We start from the raw sequence: 23,968 nt of genomic DNA on the forward strand, positions 1-23,968 counted from the left end.
ACCATGGACAGTCACAACAAGGAGGAAAAGGACACTGACTCAAGCAGAAAAACCAAGTGTTGTTTTAGAAGCCATTGTAGCAAAAGTTCACAGTTTTACTACTTCAAGTTAATGTGGTACTTATGATAATAAGAAAATCTTTCCATTTTCATTTTTTGTAACCATCTTTCAAAATTATGAACATCTTGGAATATAACACAATTTGTGAAGAAAATCTCTGTATCTATGAAGTGTTCCAATGAATAGTAATTGAAGATTTATACAGGAAATGCCTCAAAAGATGTAAATATACACACAAAAATTAATAAAAAAGTGAATTAAAAGTACATTAAATTTTATGCTCTTCAATTGAATATTGGTAACTTGAAAATAATGAACAGTTTCAACTGTATCAACTAAAAATGTCAGACACATACAAATATTGTTAATCAACTTAAACAGTGTTAAAGTTGTTATCATAACATGTCTTAGAATTTACCATCAAAGTCATCCTAAATTATTTTAGGGTCCAATGCCTTCCCCAAAGATGGCAAAATCACATTCTAACACTGCTTTCTATCTACCTCAATATTTAAAAGCAAATGAAGTCAGGTTAAAAGAAAGTCAAATCTTTCAACAATAAAATTACATTATGTGAACAACTGATTTTTGTTTGCTTTTGCCACTTCCAGTAAGCAGACTTACCAGTGAGGAGAGGGGAGGTGGGAGGGGGAATATAGGGGTAGGGGATTAAGAGGTCCAAACTATTATGTATCTTATATCCTTAAGTATGTACATTCATAGAGTCTAATATTTTTCAAGTTTCCTTGGTGATGGGGAAAGAGGAAGGTCTGTGGAAAAGGTATGGTGTGGCTTTATGAATTTATTCATTTGTTTATTAATGCTACAAGTCTACACTAGGAAATACTGCCATGTGATGGGAATTTAACAGTGAAGAAATAAACACGGTTCTTCTCACTGTCTAATACTGAGCTTCTTGCTAGGACAGTAACTCCACATTTGTTGCAGTGTGGAATGAAGAGACTGACTTTGGAGACAGCAAGAAAGCCTGTTGTACCTCTTCTAAGGAACAGCTTTCTACTCTCACTATACAAAAGAGAAAGACAGAAAAAGAGGGAAAAAGGGGTGAGTTAATTGTGTATTTTCACAAGTGGAAGTTCTTACCATTTTATAAAGAAGAAAGGAAAAAGAGACAGATATGCATACGGAAACTCCCCCAACTCACAGATATGGCCCGATCTGAGGCCTGCAACCTGTCAGATTTACATTCCTCCACCTTGGGGTCAAATGAGGAAGAGAAGTAATTTGATAGGATGAGCAATAAGGTAACATTGAATACTCAACCCAGACAACTATGGCGTAACTTTCTATTTAACTTTCTTTTTGGAGGAAATGTCATTATCAAAATACAATTTTTACATATGGATAAGCTACAGATGACTGTCATCTTTTCAACAGATCTGTTTCTCTGAAGCCTCCACCATTCAAAAGATAATTAAGCCAACCATTTTTTTAAAAAAAGGACCCATTTATGATGTTTTAAAGGGAATGACATATATTTGCATCACACGGGGCAAAACTGGTAGTTCAAAATTCTAAACTATGCGTGTAATATGGTTAGGTGCAGCATTATCCAAAAAAGCAGAACTAAAGCAAAGACCATCCCAGCACATTACAAAGGTACAAGGAAAAATAACACATCTAGTTGATGTGAGTCACTGTTTTTATGGATCAAAGCCCAAAAACTGAAGCCAACAAACTGCTTATATTTATTAATTTTCAAGGTTTTATATATAAGAAAATTGATGATGTTTCATAGTAAAATTGATTTAAATCAACCTATTATTGATTTGTTTACCTAAACAGTTTCATCCTTTAATTTTTTGAAAAGATAATATTGAATTAACAATCCAATTTTTCTATATGCAAACCTAAATAGAAAAAAAAAAAAACCATCACCATACTCACACACAATGTATAGCAAAGTAATACTCCCACTGTGTGAGCCATCTAGCCTAGCAATTATGAACTGGATAAAACAACAGACTAGACTGAACTCCCTTTCTTATTCCTGAAATACTACAAAAACATCTATCATGATTTTATTTACCAAATATTTACTAAGTAATTATCATTTTCCCTGTCCACTATGCAAAGAGGTAGAAGAGACTATGAAAGAAATATAAGTTTTCACATTTGACATAAGGGGCTTACACTTTAACTGAAGGGGTTATCTTGCAGGTCTTCCTAACAGTTGACTGACACAGGATATTTTATCCTGGTTGTTTTCCAGTTGGGACATAATCTCTATCCCATGTAACAGCATTAGGGTGTTATCTTAAGAGGAGAAACATTGATACCTTCCATATAACAACTACAGCAATTCTCAGGGTACACACACCACATACACAGTAGAAAATCAAACATTTTTCTATTGTATGACAGTGTATGAGAGACCAAGCTCCCCCCAAACTCTTTTAATAATGAATTACATGCAAAGATTAGGATTGTTTTCTGAGCATTTTTATAATCCATCACTCAACACAAGTATAAATTATAGTTTCTGAAACTAAAAGTACTATACAGCAAAAAAATTCCTTTATGAATAGACCAATTCTAAAACAGTATTAACATCTTCATAACATTGTTCTATTTAGCTGAACTGATATGACAGATGAATTATTGCAAACTGAAATTCTTCACTTGCACTTAATTTCCTGTTTAAAAACAAATCAAAACCCACAACACTATGCTCAAGTACACTTCTAGCTCATTACAAGCTGACCAATTGAAGTCAAATCTATGTATTCCGCTTAATGGAAACTAAATTTAACTGTTTTCCACAATTTGGAGCAGTAAAACAACCACTAGCCTTACAGTCACAAAGGATGGTTCAAGACCCAGCTTTGCCACATACTAATCAGCTAATCTTGGGCAACTCATCTAACTTCTTGTCACTTCAGATTTCTCACCTGCAAGTTGAGAAGCTGTGATGCAATGCATTCAGCTTCCCACTCCATCTCTAAAGGCTCTACTGTTTTAAGACTCTGGCATTTACTGAAGCTCTAATAACATCTCATTCGACCCAAATGACATTCCATATAACTACAGTCACAACCAACACAAGCCACGTCTTTATATGTCATTCTTGTGAATTCACCCATTTTTACCTGAATATGTAGAAAGCTACAGACCATTTCTATGAATTGGCAGAATTTTTTACAAACGAGTAATTCAGACCGTCACTTTGACCTTTCAAGAGGAAGTTGTTATTGTTCCTCTATCATTCAGGGTTCTTGTAGAAAACAGATGACATACTCAAATAGGGTAATTTAAGGAGAGTTAAGTAAAATTTTACAGAGATGCAAGAAGGGTGTAAGAAAAACCACAAGGCATGGTACAATGTCTTGGGACTAGTAACATACCCAGTTACCCCCCTTAAAGTAGCAAGAAAAGGGAGAGTTGCAGGAAACTAGAGACAGACAGGCTATGTGGAGAGGACCATCTTACAGTAGCTCTGATCTTAGATACAGGGACACAACCAGCTCAACGTGACCTTGCAAATGGAGAGTCAGGGTAATAAAAATCTTGCCCTCACAATGTCCACTCCCTCTAATTTCTAAGCAATGCTCCCCACTGGCCAAACTCAAATAGATGCTGAGGCCAAGAGAACTCTGGGGTTGTATTTCATACAGGTTGATTTCCTGGAGTACACACTGGAGAAAGATCAAGAACTAAACATGCAAAGGGAAATAGATCTAACACAATCCTCTTCCCTCTAAGAAGGCTAGATTCTCATAGAGTTACACTAGTCCTGTCTTTGCCTGAAGCTTCTTTAATGGTGTCATGAGTACAAACTACTGTCTACTGAATGAACGAAATGGGCTGGATCCCTTCCAAATCCTGACATGTATTTAACATTCAGATAATCTTTATTCTATTTTTAAGGTCTTTATTGGAGTATAACTGGTTTACAATGGTGTGTTTCTGCTGTATAACAAACTGAATCAGCTATACATATATATATACATCCCCATATCTCCTCCCTTTTGCGTCTCCCTTCCACCCTCCCTATGCCACCCCTCCAGGTGGACAAAAATCACGGAGCTGATCTCCCTGTGCTATGCGGCTGCTTCCAACTAGCTATCTATTTTACATTTGGTACTGTATATATGTCAATGCTACTCACTCATTGCATCCCAGCTTACCCTTCCCCCTACCCGTGTCCTCAAGTCCATGTTCTATGTCTGCGTCTTTATTCCTGTACTGCCCCTACGTTCGTCAGAACCAATTTTTTTTTTTAGATTCCATATATATATGTGTTAGAATACGCTATTTTTCTCTTTCTAACTTACTTCTCTCTGTATGACAGTCTCTAGGTCCATCCACCTCGCTACAAATAACTCAATTTCATTTCTTTTTATGGCTGAGTAATATTCCATTGTATATATATGCCACATCTTCTTTATCCATTCATCTGTGAATTGACACTTAGGTTGTTTCCATGTCCTGGCTATTGTAAATAGAGCTGCAATGAACATTGTGGTACATGACTCTTTTTGAATTATGGTTTTCTCAGGGTATATGCCCAGTAGTGGGATTGCTGGGTCATATGGTAGTTCTATTTTTAATTTTTTGAGGAACCTCCATACTGTTCTCCACAGTGGCTGTATCAATTTACATTCCCACCAACAGTGCAAGAGGGTTCCCGTTTCTCCACACCCTCTTCAGCATTTATTGTTTGTAGATTTTTTGATGATGGCCGTTCTGACTCATGGGAGGTGATAGCTCATTGTAGTTTTGATTTGCATTTCTCTAATGATTAGTGATGTTGAGCATCCTTTCATGGGTTTGTTGGCAATCTGTGTATCTTCTTTGGAGACATGTCTATTTAGGTCTTCTGCCCATTTTTGGATTGGGTTGTTTGTTTTTTTGATATTGAGCTGCATGAGCTGCTTGTATATTTTGGAGATTAATTCTTTGCCAGTTGCTTCATTTGCAAATATTTTCTCCTATTCTGAGGGTTGTCTTTTTGTCTTATTCATGGTTTCCTGTGCTATGCAAAAACTTTTAACTTTCGTTAGGTCCCATTTCTTTACTTTTCTTTTCCCATTTCTCTAGGAATTGGGTCAAAAAGGATCTTGCTTGGATTTATGTCATGTAGTGTTCTGCCTAAGTTTTCCTCTAAGAGTTTGATAGTGTCTGGCCTTACATTTAGGTCTCTAATCTATTTTGAGGGTTTTATTTGTGTATGGTGTTAGGGAGTGTTCTAATTTCATTCATTTACATGTAGCTGTCCAGTTTTCCTAGCACCACTTATTGAAGAGGCTCTGCTTTCTCGATTGTATATTCTCGCATCCTTTATCAAAGATAAGGTGACCGGGCTTCCCTGGTGGCGCAGTGCTTGAGAGTCCACCTGCTGATGCAGGGGACACAGGTTCATGCCCCAGTCCGGGAAGATACCACATTCCATGGAGCGGCTGGGCCCATGAGCCATGGCTGCTAAGCCTGCGCATCTGGAGCCTGTGCTCTGCAACAGGAGAGGTCACAACAGTGAGAGGCCAGCATACCGCAAAAAAAAAAAAAAAAAAAAAGATAAGGTGACCATATATGCATGGGTTTATCTCTGGGTTTTCTATCCTGTTCCATTGATCTATATTTCTGTTTTTGTGCCAGTGCCATACTGTCTTGACTACTGTAGCTTTGTAGTATAGTCTGAAGATGGGGAGCCTCATTCCTCCAGCTCCATTTTTCTTTCTCAAGATTGTTTTGGCTATTCGGGGTCTTTTGTGTTTCCATACAAATTTTAAGATTTTTTGTTCTAGTTCCATAAAAAAATGCCATTGGTAGTGTGATAGGGATTGCATTGAATCTGTATATTGCTTTGGGTAGTATAGTCACTTTCACAATGTTCATTCTTCCAATCCAAGAACATGGTATATCTCTCCATCTGTTTGTATCATCTTTAATTTCTTTCATCAGTGTCTTATAATTTTCTGCATACAGGTCTTTTGTCTCCTTAGGTAGGTTTATTCCTAGATATTTTATTCTTTTTGTTGCAATGGTAAATGGGAGTGTTTTCCTGATTTCACTTTCAGATTTTGCATCATTAGTGTATAGGAATGCAAGAGATTTCTGTGCATTAATTTTGTATCCTGCTATTTTACCAAATTCATTGATTAGCTCTAGTAGTTTTCTGGTAGCATCTTTAGGAATCTCTATGTATAGTATCATGTCATCTGCAAATGGTGACAGTTTTACTTCTTCTTTTCCAATATGGATTCCTTTTATTTCTTTTTCTTCTCTGATTGCTGTGGCTAAAACTTCCAAAACTATGTTGAATAATAGTGGTGGACAACCTTGCCTTGTTCCTGATCTTAGAGGAAATGGTTTCAGTTTTTTACCATTGAGAACGATGTCGGCTGTGGGTTTGTCATATATGGCCTTTATTATGTTGAGGTAAGTTCCCTCTATACCTACTTTCTGGAGGGTTTTTATCATAAATTGGTGTTAAATTTTGTGGGAAGCATTTTCTGCATCTATTGAGAAGATCATATGGTTTTTCTCCTTCAGTTTGTTAATATGGTGTGTCACATTGATTGATTTGCATATATTGAAGAATCCTTGCATTCTTGGGATAAACCCCACTTGATCATGGTGTATGATCCTTTTAATGTGCTGTTAGTAGTATTTTGTTGAGGATTTTTGCATCTATGTTCATCAGTGATATTGGCTTATAGTTTTCTTTCTTTGTGGCATCTTTGTCTAGTTCTGGTATCAGGATGATGGTGGCCTCGTAGAATGAGTTTGGGAGTGTTCCTCCCTCTGCTATATTTTGGAAGAGTTTGAGAAGGATAGGTGTTAGTTCTTCTCTAAGTGTTTGATAGAATTCACCTGTGAAGCCATCTGGTCCTGGACTTTTGTTTGTTGGAACATTTTTAATCACAGTCTCAATTTCAGTGCTTGTGATTGGTCTGTTTATATTTTCTATCTTTTCCTGGTTCAGTCTTGGAAGGTTGTGCTTTTCTAAGAATTTGTCCATTTCTCCCAGGTTGTCCATTTTATTGGCATAGAGTTGCTTGTAGTAATCTCTCATGATCCTTTGTATTTCTGCAGTGTCAGTTGCTACTTCTCCTTTTTCATTTCTAACTCTATTGATTTGAGTCTTCTCCCTTTTTTTCTTGATGAGACTGGCTAATGGTTTATCAATTTTGTTTATCTTCTCAAAGAACCAGCTTTTAGTTTTATTGATCTTTGCTATTGTTTTCTTCATTTCTTTTTCATTTATTTCTGATCTGATCTTTATGATTTCTTTCCTTCTGCTAACTTTGGGAGTTTTTTGTTCTTCTTTCTCTAATTGCTTTAGGTGTAAGTTCAGGTTGTTTATTTGAGATGTTGCTTGCTTCTTGAGGTAGGAATGTATTGCTATGAACTTCCCTGTTAGAACTGCTTTTGGTGCACCCTATAGATTTTGGGTCATCGTGTTTTCATTGTCATTTGTTTCTAGGTATTTTTTGATTTCCTATTTGATTTCTTTAATGATTTCTTGGTTATTTAGTAGTGTATTGTTTAGCCTCCACATGTTTGTATTTTTTAAAGATTTTATCCTGTAATTGATGTCTACTCTCATAGCATTGTTGTCAGAAAAGATACTTGATATGATTTCAATTTTCTTAAATTAAAAAGGCTTGATAGGTGACCCAAGATATGATCTATCCTAGAGAATGTTCCATGAGCACGTGAGAAGAAAGCGTATTGTGTTGTTTTTGGATGGAATGTCCTATAAATATCAATTAAGTCCATCTTGTTTAATGTATCATTTAAAGCTTGTGTTTCCTTATTTATTTTCATTTTGGATGATCTGTCCATTGGTGAAAGTGGGGTGTTAAAGTCCCCTACTATGATTGTGTGACTGTCGATTTCTGCTTTTATGGCTGTTAGCACGTTCCTTATATATTGAGGTGTTCCTGTGTTGGGTGCATATATATTTATAATCGTTATATATTCTTCTTGGATTGATCCCTTGATCATTATGTAGTGTCCTTCTTTGTCTCTTGTAACAGTCTTTGTTTTAAAATCTATTTTGTTTGATATGAGAATTGCTACTCCAGCTTTCTTTTAATGTCCATTTGCATGGAATATCTTTTTCCATCCCCTCACTTTCAGTCTGTATGTGTCCCTAGGTCTGAAGTGGATCTCTTATAGACAGCATATATATGGGTCTTGTTTTTGTATCCATTCAGGCAGTCCATGTCTTTTGGTTGGAACATTTAATCCATTTACATTTAAGGTAGTTATCAATATGTATGTTCCTATCACCATTTTCTTAATTGTTTTGGGTTCGTTATTGTAGGTCTTTTCCTTCTCTTGTGTTTCCTGCCTAGAGAAGTTCCTTTAGCATTTATTGTAGAGCTGGCTTGGTGGTGCTGAATTCTCCTAGCTTTTGCTTGTCTGTAAACGTTTTCATTTCTCCATCGAATCTGAATGAGATCCTTGCTGGGTAGAGTAATCTTGGTTGCAGGTTTTTCCCTTCCATCACTTTAAATATGTCCTGCCACTCCCTTCTGGCTTGTAGAGTTTCTGCTGAAAGATCAGCTGTTAAACTTATGGGGATTCCCTTGTATGTTAATTGTTGTCTTTTCCCTTCTTACTTTTAATATTTTTCTTTGTATTTAATTTTTGATAGTTGGTTAACATGTGTCTTGGCCTGTTTCTCCTTGGATTTATCCTGTGTGGGACTCTCTGAAATTCCTGGCCTTGACTGACTATTTCCTTACCCATATTAACGAAGTTTTCAACTATAATCTCTTCAAATAATTTCTCAGTCCCTTTTTTTTTTTCTCTTCTTCTGGGACCCCTATAATTCGAATGTTGGTGCATTTAATGTTGTCCCAGAAGTCTCTGAGATTGTCCTCAATTCTTTTCATTTTTTCTTTATTCTGCTCTATGGTAATTATTTCCACTATTTTATCTTCCAGGTCACTTATCCGTTCTTCTGCCTCAGTTATTCTGCTATTGATTCCTTCTAGAGAATTTTTAATTTCATTTATTGTGTTGTTCATCATTGTTTTTTGCTCTTTAGTTCTTCTAGGTCCTTGTTAAACGTTTCTTGTATTTTCTCCATTCTATTTCCAAGATTTTGGATCATCTTTACTATCATTACTCTGAATTCTTTTTCAGGTAGACTGCCTATTTCCTCTTCATTTGTTTGGTCTGGTGGGTTTTTACTTTGCTCCTTCATCTGCTATGTATTTCTCTGTCTTCTCATTTTGCTTAACTTACTGTGTTTGGGGTCTCCTTTTTGCAGGCTGCAGGTTCGTAGTTCCCATTGTTTTCGGTGTCTGTCCCCAGTGGCTAAGGTTGGTTCAGTGGGTTGTGTAGGCTTCCTGGTGGAGGGGACTACTGCCTGTGTTCTGGTGGATGATGCTGGATCTTGTCTTTCTGGTGGGCAGGACCGTGTCTGCTGGTTTGTTTGGGGGTGTCTGTGACCTTATTATGATTTTAGGCAGCCTCTGTGCTAATGGGTGGGGTTGTGTTCCTGTGTTGCTAGTTGTTTGGACTAGGGTGTCCAGCACTGGAGCTTGCTGGTCGTTCAATGGAGCTGGATCTTATCGTTGAGACGAAGATCTCTGGGAGAGCTCTCGCCGATTGATATTACGTGGGGCCAGGAGGTCTCTGGTGGACCAATGTCCTGAACTCCACTCTCCCACCTCAGAGGCTCAGGCCTGACACCTGGCGAGAGAACCAAGTCCCTGTCAGCCACACGGCTCAGAAGAAAAGGGAGAAAAAAAAAGAAAGAAAAAATAAAAATAAATAAAATAAAAGTTATTAAAATAAAAAATTTAAAATATATTATTAAAATAAAAATATTAAAAGAAAAAAAGGAAGAGAGCAATGAAACCAATAAACAAATCCACCAATGATAATAAGCGCTAAAAACTATACTAAGATATGGGGCTTCCCTGGTGGCGCAGTGGTTGAGAGTCCGCCTGCCGATGCAGGGGATATTGGTTCGTGCCCCGGTCCGGGAAGATCCCACATGCCGCAGAGTGGCTAGGCCCGTGAGCCATGGCCGCTGAGCCTGCGCATCCAGGGCCTGTGCTCCGTAACGGGAGCAGCCACAACAGTGAGTGGCCCGTGTCCCACCAAAAAACAAAAAAAAAACTATACTAAGATAAACATAAAAATCAGAAAGTCGTCAGTCACATATGGCAAATCCCAAGTCTACCTTTGCTCCCAAAGTCCACCTCCTCAGTTTGGGATGAGTCGTTGTCTATTCAGGTATTCCACAGATGCAGGGTACATCAAGTTGATTGTGGAGACTTAATCCGCTGCTCCTGAGGCTGCTGAGAGAGATTTCCCTTTCTCTTCTTTGTTCACACAGCTCCCGGGGTTCAGCTCTGGATTTGGACCTGCCTCTGCGTGTAGGTTGCCTGAGGGCGTCTGTTCTTCGCTCAGACAGGACAGCGTTAAAGGAGCCACTGATTCGGGGGCTGTGGCTCACTCAAGTCAGGGGGAGGGAGGAGTACGGATGCGGGGCGAGCCTGCGGCGGCAGAGGCCAGTGTGACATTGCAACAGCCTGAGGCGTGCCGTGCGTTCTCCCGGGGGAGTTGTCCCTGGATCCCGGGACCCTGGCAGTGGCAGGCTGCACAGGCTCCCGGGAGGGGAGGTGTGGAGAGTGACCTGTGCTCGCACACAGGCTTCTTGGTGGCGGCAGCAGCAGCCTTAGCGTCTCATGCCCGTCTCTGGGGTCCGCGCTTTTAGCCGCGGCTCGCACCCGTCTCCGGAGCTCGTTTAGGTCGTGCTCTGAATCCCCTCTCCTCGCGCACCCCGAAACAATGGTCTCGTCTCTTTGGCCGCTTCAGAGGTTTTCCAGGACTCCCTCCCAGCTAGCCGTGGTGCACTAACCCCTGCAGGCTGTGTTCACACCACCAACCCCAGTCCTCTCCCTGTTCTCCGACCGAAGCCCGAGCCTCAGCTCCCAGCCCCGCCTGCCCTGGTGAGGCAGCAGACAAGCCTCTCGGGCTGGTGAGTGCCGGTCGGCACCGATCCTCTGTGTGGGAATCTCTCCACTTTGCCCTTCGCACCCCTGTTGCTGTGCTCTCCTCCGTGGCTCCGAAGCTTCCCCCCTCTGCCACCCGCAGTCTTCGCCAGCGAAGGGGCTTCTAGTGTGTGGAAACCTTTCCTCCTTCACAGCTCCCTCCCACTGGTGCAGGTCCCGTCCCTATTCTTTTGTCTCTGTTTATTCTTTTTTCTCTTGCCCTACCCAGGTACGTGGGGAGTTTCTTGCCTTTTGGGGGGTCTGAGGTCTTCTGCCAGCGTTCAGTAGGTGTTCTGTAGGAGTTGTTCCACATGCAGATGTATTTCTGATGTATTTGTGGGGAGGAAGGTGATCTCCACGTATTACTCCTCCGCTATCTTGAAGGTCCTCCTGTTTTGGTGAATTCTAAAGGACTGTTATTATTGTCTCTGGTCCATCAACTCTGCTAAGTGAGGGAATATTTCTTAGTCATTCTAACCCGCAGCAATTCCAAATCAAAGATGTAACTCAAGGTAAGCCAAGAGAAGTCTCTCTATTTATGCAGGAAGTATTCACACATAGGGGAAGTCCACACGTGCAGAGAGCGGGAGCTCCCTTAGCTAGGAACCCCAGAGGTTCCACCCAGCTGCTTGGACATCCAAACCTGGCACTGAGCAAATGGACTCCTAAAAATCACAGTAGGCATCAGGGTACTCACTCAGCCATCTGACTCACTCATAGCATCTGGGCACAAGAAAATTCTATTTCCCAAATCCCTCTTCCCTGCCCCCATCTTCCCCAGCCACACATACGAACAATCTGGACAGTCCATAAGGTAGAGGATAATTTTAGGGGCTTCCCTAGGCCTGGCTGGATGCTTTCCAATCACTTCTTTCTGGCCTGTGAAATCAGATGCACTATTTCTTTATACATGAGCAAGAATGAAATCAGTTTCTATTTGCAGAGTGAGATGGAAAAAATGAAAATTGCACACAGCTATGTCACAGATTCTCAGAAAGGACTTCCCTAAGCCTGAGGAGAGGAAGGAGGCAAAAGAGAAACTCAAAAGGAGAGGAAGTTCAGTTTGTTAACCCCTGAGAAATGTCCCATGAGCTTGGCCTCACGTACATAAGCACATTTAAGGTTTTGGAGCAAAGCTGGTAAATAAAATCAGAGACATTTCTGGATTCATTTTAACCACTGATCATGATGTTGTTTAATCATCTTGGCCATTCCAGGAGCAAATAAATCACTGTGTGTCTGTGTCTCTCTGTCTGTGTGGGGCTCTGTATGTGCATCTGAGCTCTCCCACACCACCCCATTTTCTCTTAACAGACACACCATACATGTTAACACATATGAAATTTGATTAAAATAAACATCAAGAATAAGCTTGTTGGGCCAAAAAAAAATGGCTTGGGGGATTCAATTTCGCAAAAGGCCTACCCTGATTCAAGAATGGAAGAGGAAAGAAGGAAATTGACAAGATTATTTGGGCCAGTTTTGTGTACCCAAATGTGGTTACAAATGAAGTCACCTTATCACTTATACCCAAATTTTGCTAGCCATGTAACCCCAACCCCACCCTGAGCACGTCAGATTCTCTTGCAAGGATCCTTTCATCCTTTGGTATCGGTAGGTGTCCTCTGGGGGAAATTACATCATGTGAGCTCTCAAACCAGTCCAGGGAGCCATTGGACCATGCTGGCTCCAGGTTGCCTGTATGTCTGTACTGTTCCTGCCACAAACTACTCACTGCCCCTCTGCCAGACTATCAGTGCTCCCCTTGCATTGAAAAGGCTCCCTCCTCTGAATTCTGCTCTCTGAATTGGCCCGACAGCAAGACTGCTTAGGTTGTCGTATGTCAGGCTCTTTTTTCTGGCACAGGGTAGCTAGACTCAGGGGACAAAAGGAGTAGGGGGCAAGTTCAAACAGCAGCCACTATGTTTCTTCCATCTGTAGTCCTATACTCTCAGACCCTCTTTCTGAGTCTGGTCCAACAGTCCCTCCTTGCAATTTGCCTTCTGTCACTGATATCTACATTCCTCCCCCTATGTTGATAGAATTTTCTTCATAAACCTAGCTCAAGTTTACTCAAAAAGTGCATTATTCCCGAAGTAAACCTCTGGATACAAAGAGATTCCAGGGCCTATTGCACAAGGGTTAAAGCTCTAGTTGTAAATTATGACTGCTTCATATTTCTTTCTCGACCTTTCAAACAGAAGCATTTCTATTCTTTACCATTCTTACCATCCCCAACAGTCCACTTGCCAGCAGGTTCCTGCATGTCCGGCATGCCAAGTATACACCTTATGGTTCCATCCTCTTTGTTACAGTACCGGTGATGGCAATTCACATTTGTATAATGCTTGACATTTCATAAAGGACTTTCACATCTATTACCACACTAGAGCCTCACATCATTTCTGTGAACAAAGCAAATCGAATATTGATACTTCCATTTTAGAGCTATGAAAACTGACAGTCAGAGAGGTAAGGAGATTTCCTCCAGTTGCACTCAGCCAGTGAGGAGATGCGCCAGCCTCGGAATCCAGATCTTAAGACTCCGGGTGCAGGTTCTTTGCAATTCATAATGCTGCCACTCTTTAGTTTTCAGCCCCATGTGCCTCTCTGTAGGTACCCTCACTTGACTTTAACCACATTCAGATAATCTCCATGAAAGTAAATTCCCATGCTTTAAGCCATCCAACAGAGTTTTCCAGGGAAGCAGGGCATCATTACTCCCTCTTTCCCACTGGAAATGTGATGAGGAAGCCCACTGGGTAAGTGTCCTTTGGAGCACATTAATTTTGGAATAATCTAACCTGACTTTAAGCCAGAATTCTCCACCAACAGCATGGAATATAAAAGTCTGATGAATAAAATCTTGACTTATGGCATGGTTTTGCTTCACTTGACCTATGTTGAGGATACATGTTTTGCAAACCAATTGAAAACTTAAAATTACCCTGTGTTTAATTACATTGCAATCTATGGTTGAATTTCATTTAAATGGCATTTACAATTGGCACATTTTTCAAGTACTGCTTCTGTCACAGTTGCATGTAAAAATACATGATCATCATTCATACAACTGCAGCCTAAGTTAGCATCAACACACATCCCATAGATTGGGGGACAAAGTCACTAAAGGACAATGGCTGTCACATTTCCACGAAATACAATTAAACATATCCAGAAATAAACTGGTTCCCAGATTTTGATAAAACAGCATGTGGCATGTTTTCAAAATTGCTAAGCATTGATTGAGCACCTATGTTGTGCTCAGCACTGTGGAGAATTCAGAAAAGCATAAGATGTGTCGTAAGATAGTCAAAGAAGAGGGAATACTCAGGGTATGGGGATCAAGGTGAGAATATATGTTATAATAACTATTATTATTATTATTTACTATGTGTTAATTACTGCATGCCAGATACTATGCTAAGTATTTTATTTGAATTATCTTATTTAATCCTCATAACAACTCAATAAGATAGGTACTATTATTTTAATTTTACAGAAAATAAAAGTGAGACACAAGGAAGTAATTTACTTAATTAAAATCACATACACAATGTAATATTACTCATCCATAAACAAGAATGAAACAATGCCATTTGCAGCAACATGGCTGGGCCTATAGATGATCATACTAAGTGAAGTAGGTCAGACAAAGACAAATATTATATAATATCACTTATATGTGGAATCTAAAAAAATGACACAAATGAACTTATTTACAAAACAGAAATAGACTCACAGACATAGAAGCAAACTAATGGTTATCAAAGGGCAAAGAGGGGGAGGGATAAATTAGGAGTTTGGGATTAAAATATACAGACCACTATATATAAAATAGATAACCAACAAGGACCAACTGTACAGTGCAAGGAAATATACTCAATATTTTGTAATACCCTATAATGGAAAAGAATCTAAAAAAGAATATATATATTCTTATATATGTGTCACGGAATCACTGAATCACTTTGCTGTACACCTGAAACTAGCTCAACATTGTAAATCAACTATATTTCAATAAAAATTTTTTTTGAAAAGGTCATATAGTTAAGAAGCAGGGGAGCCAGGACTGGAAGTCAAGTATTTGACTTGCCAGCCTGTGTACGCTTAGCCTCTTTGCTTTGTTTGGTTAAAGCTCCATGAAAGACTGGGTCTTTACTATGGCTCTGAAAATTAGATAGTGTTTAGGTAGGAAGAATGGAAGAATGAGGATAGGTCGTCATATTGCAGGATAGACAAAGAGCATAAACAAAGGCACAGGGCAAGAATTTGTATTTGACATGTGAGGATCCCTGAAGGAAATCAGTGGCAGGAAGTAAAGTTGGGTAGGCAGAGTGAGACACTTAACTGAATACCTTACAAATAACCTAGGCGGAATTTAGAGACTTGAGCCTTTGGAAGTAGAAGGTCATGTAGACTCTTCTGTAGGAAAGAGACAATGAAAAGGCACCCTGGTATACCAGCTGCATATTCAGGAAAAGTGGAGAGGAGGGAGACTTCAGGGGAGCAAACCAATTAGTGGCTTATCTTGAAATCCCCTACAGGGACTTCCCAGGTGGTCCAGTGGTTAAGACTCCACACGACCAATGCAGGGAGACAGGGTTCGATCCCTGGTCAGGGAACTAGATCCCACATGCTGCAACTAAGCCCGCATGCCACAACTAAAAGATCCCGCATGCCTCAACTAAAAAGATCTTGCACGTGGCAACGAAGATCCCACATGCCACAACTAAGACCCGGAGCAGCGAAATAAATAAATATATATTTTTTTAAAAAATCCCTTACAGACCCCACTAGTCCTTGGTCACAGCATATACTCAATAAATGTCAGATCAGTGGATGATGACTAGTAGGGATAAAAAGAAAGGTATAAATCTAAGAGAAAATCTGCAGGAGTCACTGGCAGACTGTTCACATGAAGGAAAAAGAAAAGAGAGTAAGCAAGGTGACACCAAAGTGCTACGCTGGGTAAGAAGAAGACATGCGGTGCTTTTGGCTGACGACAGAGTTGGAAAGGAAAAGTGGGTTTCAGGTGGGCAGCAGGGAGGATGATAAGTCCTTCATTTTGGTTTGAAAATGTAGAGGTTTGAAAGGGACATGAGAATACTGTTAATATATTATAGATACTTGGAGAAATAGGCCTAGAACACATGTAAGACTCTCCAAGGGTGGGAAGCACAGTCCTTACTCATCACAAAATTCAAATTAAAGTTATGCTTTTATTTATTGGCCACTTCAATAAGCAAATCTAAGTAGGTAGAACTTCCCTAATATAAACATCACTACTAGACCTATTGTATCTTATCAAAGATTCAGAAAGTAGAAATACATAATATATAAGAACATCATGACAAATTGAGAAGACCTAAGCAAAAGGAAGTAAATCAAAGAGTTAAGCTCCTATCCATGCTCCCTATGACACGCAACCAGCACTGGTAATTTAACAGATGTGAAACACCAGCCTTTCCTTATCAAAATACAAAAGGGAAAAAAATCATGTAACGGTTTCTCAGCAAGAAGCCATTAGACAGATGTAATCATAATGGGACCAAATATTCCTATAAATGAAATGCATGCATTTAGGACCACATGCAGAGTTTAAAAGCAGCTAACACAAAAGGTAAGTAGAGTTGTCTGTGTGTATACAATGGCTCAGATGTGGTACAGCCATCCAATTGGCCCTCAAACCAACTGAATGGTGAATTTACAGGACAGACTCAGTATCCATTAGCTTAAAATTCAAATGACCCTCACAGAAATCACAGCTGTGGCAACAGGAGCTATTATTCTCAAAGTAAACTTCTCCTTTATGATCATCTACCAACCTCCAATCACTGAAGCTATAGCCACACTCATCCAAGCTACTGGCCTTCAAAACAGCCAGACCCCATGGTTCTTCCTTTAGATGCTTGAAGCGATCAGAATGACCAAGTGGATGAGAGTGTGCAAGATTCATTTAAACGGACAAAGGAGCTCATTGTAATGGATGAAATCAAGATCTTCACCAGGCAAATTAGAGGGGAAAAAAACTGCTTCAAAGTACAACTTCCTTCAAGAGAAAAGGGATGGAGTCAATTAAAATATATAACTAGAAAGATCCATAAAATGCAGCCTGGGGAGTCAATCCAACCAGTGAAACACATTTGTTGTTAGTGGATGCAAAGAGAGAAATAAATTAAAATAAATTAAAATTTGAGTACAGTGTTCAAAATAAAAAACCATGTCATGGTTTGATCAGGTAACATACCAAACCTTTCACCTGCATTTACAGGCAGGATATTCATCAAAAGTCAATCGGTAAGTTAATTGTTTGGAACTCAGAAAACATTTTCTCCCCAAAAATAATATTATGCACGGTGACTGGCTTCCCAAGATAGGCCACAAAAATCTGCTAATGTATAGTGTAATAAGGTGTAAGTATAGTACTGGGATAATGAAGTAATACTAATTGTTCTATAAAAATAGAACCTTACCATCCTCCATAGCAGCGCTTCTCAAACTATGAGTCACAACTCATGAAATCGATTCAGTGAGTCCTTCCCAGTTTAATTCTTAATAGAATGTAATAAATGTAATGGAAAGGAAAGAACAAAATTGTAAAGATCAGAGTACATCCCTGTCATAAGGAAAAGTATTATTCTTGAAATTTAACTTCAGTGTTATAGGTATAAATAGCTATGTGCATTCAGGATTGCTATGTAAAATATATTTCTGACTGTGGGTCACAGTCAAAACAGTTTGAGTGTCTCTTAGCAAGGCTTCCACGGGGCATCCAGCACAAAGCAGGCATTTTAACATTTGTTAAATGAATGAATGATTGAATGACCCAGTGAACACATGAAGAATGAATAAACAGAATGCCAGTAATACACCTCTCCCAGTCACAGCCCTGGCACTTGCAGTAGAAAGCTTCCTCACTCCAACATTTCCATGCTAGGGAGGCAGTGGGGACAGACAGTTGCCCAGCTGGAATTCCATATAGGTGGCACTGTTGGCCTGGGACAGGATCTCTGACACAGAACGGGCTTTAAAGAGGGAATGATGGGGAAAAGTCTTCCACAATTGAATAAGATTGGACTCTAGACAGGGTTGCCAGATTTAGCAAATAAAAACCCAGGATGCTGGTTAAATCTGAACTTCAGATAATCAACAAATAATTTAAGGGCAAAGAAAATCATGAACCTTCAAGGTTAAAAGATCAATTCAACCCATCAGACATTTATTTGGTGCAAAACTGTGTGCAAAATCCTCTGCTAGATGCTGTGGAAGGAAAAAGTACTTAGTTCTAAAGGCTGAAGAGGTCAGAGACACACAGGCAAGAACCTCAGCAATCACCATGTATTGAGCACTATTCTAAGTACTTTCCAGGCATTAACTCATTTGACCCTCACCACCCTGCATTCAGCACTGCTGTTAGCCCCACTGAAGACAGAAAACTGAAAGAAGTTACAAGAGAAAGTTGTCCAAGGTCTCACAGAGAAACAAGCACAAACAACATTCAGTGGGCCCGTGTAGAGGGCTAGATGTTGCCCAAGAGGTGGATCTGGAGTGAGAGTGGAGCTGGACCTTGAAGAAAGGGGAAACTTCAATAGGTGGATATTAAGGGAAGAATATTCCAGGCAGAGGAACAGCTTGGAGGTGAGAAGATATGGTCAAGAAACGGGAATAGACTAAAGTTGTTGGAATAGTAGAAAGATAATAGGAAGAAGGTATGACTGAACAAGGAAATTAGGTAGGAACACACTATTGAGAGGAATTGCATACCATGACGAATCTGCTTGCAGTGGTGATCCACCAAAGAATTTGGGGTATACAGATGGGCACTGTGTTGAGCTGGGCTATTAAGGAAGATGACTTTGGCAATAGTCCAAAAGACAAAGTGGATGAGACAGAGATCAGAGGCCAGGAAAAGATTAGGTAAAACAGTACAGCTGGCTGGCAAAGCATGTGGAATCAGAATCCAGGGTTTACCTCCCAGATTAGACCCTCAGTAGGTAAGCGACCTTGGACAATTCATGTAATGACTCAGATTTGGCTTCCTCACTTCTGAAACAGGGGAGACAACACGACTTCCCTCGTAATATTATAGGGGAATAAGACAGGACAACGTACAGGAAATGCTCCATAAATGGATGCTATCTGTAAAGCGTCATGGCGATTGAACTTGAATCTTTCCCTTAACAATTCTTCTGAGTTCAATCAGCCTTGGATTGAACATTTCCAGGAGTAAGGTACTCATGCCATCCCAATGGTAACATAATGGGAGTGAAAGAATGAAAGAAAGAATGTGGAGGAATGAGGGTTTGCCTTTCCTACTTCTAAAGAGAAAGAGTATATCTAGAAATGAAGCCGAGGTAGAAAACAAAAAATAAAACAAAGCAAAAAAACTAAGTACTGAGTAACTATAGTTGAAGGAGGGAGGGGAACCTTGAGATCCTCACTCTAGCACATATTACTAGAGTGACCTTAAGCAAATTACGTAAAGTCTCTAAACCTTAATTTTCTCATCTGTAAAACGTGGTTGTTAACACCTAAACTGTGAAGCTATTGAGAGGAGAGCTGATATCATGTATATTATGCCCTTAGAACAATGCCTGGCCCAGAGTAGGCAATAAATGATAGTTATTATGTATTACGTAAAAACTTAAATAAAACTATAGTTACAGTTAGGCAGCAATACTGGTGGAGACAGAAAACAGAATGTGGAAATAAGTAGAACGTACATGAGGTGTGACAATTCTAGAGACCACATCCATGACAGTGGCATGGAACTGACAGCCCTCTTCTGTGGAGCCAGATGTGTTCTGCCCAACAGATGTGGCTCCTGAAAGGTGCCCCACTAGGTTAGATGGTGTAGGATGGCAGGATTAAAGATGCACGTTTGCAGACTGAGGGAAGAGGGCTCTGGGAGGAGAGAAAGCCATCACCTCTGACTATTTGATTCTCCTGCCACTTCCTGTCCTGGAACCAGACCCCATCACTGACTAGCCCTGAGGCACAAAGCAAAGCAACACTGAGGCTGGAGGTGGGGGGCAGGTTCATAACATGTCGGAAATTAAAGGGGAAGGAATGGATGTCAGGGCCAGACATCCATCCATCCAAGCATACAGGACACATATAAGTAGGACCTGTTGGGTCTGAAACCACCTACCCGTGTGCTTAGCATGTCCTACCTTTCCAGACGTCAGAATACACAGCAAGCCCACTCTTTCTGTGGGACCTCTGCCTTGATGCAGTGCAAACATTATTCCAAACATCTAGCCCAGTGCTCAGGATGCTGCTGTGGCTGGGGGTAAACTTATCATCCTTTGCTTTTTTCTTGAAATTTTAAAATTGTTTCTCAAAGACTTGGTTTGTAAACTTAAATACTAATAAAAAGGTTAACAAAATGATCATGGAGACACTCTGTGTTTCAAATGCACATCATCTGTCCTTAACCTCTGAAGATGACACAGCAGGATATGCACTGGCATTGTTTTTCAACCACAGTGAATTCTTGCTCCCATGTTCTCCATAGCCTGTCACCCATTCTCCCTTGTCAGACAACCGCAAACACACCGGAGGTCCTGTCGGGACTCAGTACTCTTTCAGGCAGAATCTCCTCTGTGCAAACCTACTTGGCCTGTGTAGGAAGAAACTGCATTCTGGCCACCTCCTAACAAAATGAAACCAAAGGCCACACATCATGAAAACATCCATCTCTGCTCTTGATCTCCCTGAAACGAAAGGTAACCCCCAAAGCTAGGATCAGAGCATTCGGTGGAAACGAAAAGCTGCCTAAAATTTTCTCATATCCTAGCACTACTTTCACTTTTAGAAAAGGAATATTTAGAAAGGCTTAAGAATCTCTTTCTTACACATTTCTCTCCCTCCCAGATGTCAAGAGCTCTCAACCACTGCCTCTTCATTTATGACTAAGAGTGTGCTGAAGGGGTGGTTGCCTGAGAAGAACGCATCCTCGAAACACATTCCTGACTTATTCATCTCTTCGGGGGCACAGATTTTCCGCCACAGGTAGGAAAGGGATGATCACTTAACTCCTCCAGCAGCACTGATCAAAAGTGATACTGGGGTGAAGTGTTTGGGGTTAATTCAGCCAGCACTGCATCAATCACCTGTGGAAAGCAGAGAGCAGATGCCACAGTAGCTCCTGCCTCTAGATGGTTAGAAAATAACACAAAGCAAGAAACAAGGAGTTACCAAGGACTGAGGGAATTCCCTCTCCCTAGAGCTCTTCAAAGACAAAACAGCCACTCATTTTCTTAACTGTCTAAATAGGTCTCTGACTAGGTTTTGAGGCCCCCTCCTCCCAGCCACGATTGGGAGTCAATTATTCTAAGAAATCAAGGTGGGGCATCTATTGGCTGGAGGATAAAACAGGCAGGAATATACAGCCAAAGGCAGCACATAGAACTGAAATCGCTTGGCATGGGTTCTGGTAATTTCGGAATGAAAATCCAAATACAAGTGAAGAGAAAACCAAAGAGAAAAGCAATTTTAAAAGAGTACGTCCAGTCTCCAGAACGACCCCCAAATGCTGCCTAACATTTATGTCACAGAGAAGCAAGTGGGCAGAGATGCCACATGCCGAAGGAGACAGTTAATTTTAGCTGCAGGCCTGGAAAACTTTACTTTTCCGGGCTCTTCATTACTTTTGAGATTTCGGGCTACCGAGTACCCAGGTATTTCAGTCTGGTTTCTCCCAGTCTGCTCTTATTTTCCCAGCTCCTCTTCATCACCTACTATTGGGACCTCCCTGTTTCAAAACTGTCTTGTCACGCAGCAGAGATTCTGGGTTGAACAACCTGAGCTCCAAAGTCAAAGGAAGGTGACCAAAGGACCTCAGAAGGTAAGAATACCTACAGCTGCCAGAGGCGAGAATAGAGTCAAGAGCAGCCAGGGAAGAGACTAAGAGCTTGAATCTGGAAGAGTTGGCTTGTTGAAGGACAAGCTCCTGCATCACGAGAGAAGAGACCAAATTCTGCTTCTCTCTGGCCAGTCAGGAAACTGAGGCCAGAGGGCTGCAGCAGCTCCCAAGCAGCCTGAGGCTGGCAGGGAAAGTTGCCGGGGCCTCGGACTGAGTGAGGAGAGCCACGCAGGTCGCAGCCAACTTCCCCTGGCCCAGGCCTGGTTGTCAGGCAGCCTGTTGAGGGAGGGCAGGAGTAGACAGAGACAAAGGACACACGCTGTTCCCACTGTAGAGGTGGGGGGGGGGGGGGCTGTGCACAGTGTGACGCCGGTCCCTACTGAGCGGCCGACAGTTTATGCCACCACTGGCCCCAGGAGGAGAAGCAAGCCAGCCTTCCCATAAACGACTCCTTGCAGAGATGCTTACAGTAGCATCACTGCCACCTCAGACAGGTGAGCAGTTAGATGTACCTGACTTCAGAACTGCGATTTGTTCACCTGATTTGGTAAATCTCATTTTAACCCTTCTCGTCCCCAATAGATCTCACTCCGGAAGGAAGAAATGAGTTAAGTTCAGTGGAGTTTGCAGTGTGCTGGTGCCTGGGGGAGGGGAGTAGAGGAAGTGGCAAGGTGGAAGCCTTCTGACCTGAAGATTGCACGTACTGGGTTTATTTTGTTTTGTTTTGCTTTTGTTTTTGTTGTTGTTGTTGTTGTTGTTTTTCAGATGAAAAGGAAAAACTAAGAAACAAAGTAGGCAGCAAAGAGGGACTGCGGGATCCCGCTCATTTTCAGACATTCCTGGCCTTTTAGGTAAAGAGCACCTCGCAAAACTCGATTGACAGAAAACGTGCTCGCCTGTCAACTAGGGAAGGAAAAAAAAAAGATTCACGGAGGTCCAGAGGAGCTAGATTTTAGGCTCCCGGGTTTCCGGCCTCCCCCTGGCCATCCTCCCCGCCCCACCCCAGACCTGCAGGTGGAAACCAGGCAAGTGAGACGGTCCAGGGCCCCCGGTCAGGGCTTAGCCCGCCGCCGCCGACTGCCGTCGCTGCGGGGACACACCCTCCACCTACCTCACACATGGGAGAGGCGCCCTTGCTCGGCAACGTGCAGCCCAGGAGCTTGGCGAGAAACTTTGCCATATACGAGCAGTGAGGCAGGGGCTCTCCCGAGGCGCCGGATCCGTCCTTTCCCTGCGCGAGAGCCCAGGCGCCGAGGTGTAGCCCGCAGCCGGCCGGCCAGCGCGCCCCGGGGCTGGGGGCTGCCGGCAGCCGAGCCGGGCGGGGGCGAGCTCGCCTGCTGCCCTGCCGCCGCCGCCCGTAGTGCGGGGTGCGAGCACGCGCGGCCGGGTCCGCCGCTCCAACCTCCCGCGCCGCGGGAGCGGGGCGCTGCCGTCTGCGCTAGCCTTTCCCGCTGAATGTCACTGTCACCAGAGCAAAGGGAAGGGCCCCGCCGAGGGGGTGACGGGAGGGCCAACGCGCCGCAGGACTGGCGTCGCGCGCGGACAAGGGCACCGGATGGCAGAGCGCCGAGGCGCGGGCACTGGCGGCCCGTCCCCGGGCACCGCCGCTCCAGCCACAGCGCTCGCCGAGGCCTGACGCTCCGCCGGAAAGCGGGAGGCGAGGGCCGGGGAGCGTCTGCTTACGGGGCCGGCCGGGGTGCCCCACTTCCCCAGTTTCCCCTCTCCGCGCCGGAGGAAGTGGAAAAGGCTGTCTCAGGTCGCGGCTGACCCGGCGGGTTACGGCTGCAAGGCGCGAGCTGCCCGCAGGGGACCCCGGCGGCCTGCGCCAGCCCCACCCTGCCTCAGGGAAAGGGAAAAGCCTCCCGAAGCCTGGGAGGGGGACCTCCAGCTCACGTCCACTTTGACCCCTCTTAATGAACGGGCCAGGCACAAGCAAGCCCCAGAAGAGGAAAGGTGACTTTGTCGGCACAGGGTCTGGGCCAGATATGCTCCAGAATCACAGCCTTGGCTGGGATGGGGGTGGGGTAGGGGACGAATGAGCCTGGCCAGGAGGCTG

General features: G+C 42.2%; 1 protein-coding gene across 2 annotated transcripts in view; it reads right to left on the bottom strand.

Moving 5' to 3' along the window:
• RASGEF1B (RasGEF domain family member 1B) overlaps positions 1–23,228 on the bottom strand; it is a 590,923-nt gene extending 567,695 nt beyond the window's left edge. For both annotated transcript variants that reach the window (XM_060299540.2, XM_060299539.2), the window contains exon 1: positions 23,024–23,228. In XM_060299540.2, coding sequence (XP_060155523.1) covers positions 23,024–23,092 — 69 coding nt within the window. In that variant the 5' untranslated portion in view covers positions 23,093–23,228. The remainder of the gene's footprint in view (positions 1–23,023) is intronic.
• Between the last annotated feature and the right edge of the window lie 740 nt (positions 23,229–23,968).

Source organism: Globicephala melas, chromosome 5, assembly GCF_963455315.2.
Source record: "Globicephala melas chromosome 5, mGloMel1.2, whole genome shotgun sequence".
Lineage (NCBI taxonomy): Eukaryota > Metazoa > Chordata > Mammalia > Artiodactyla > Delphinidae > Globicephala > Globicephala melas.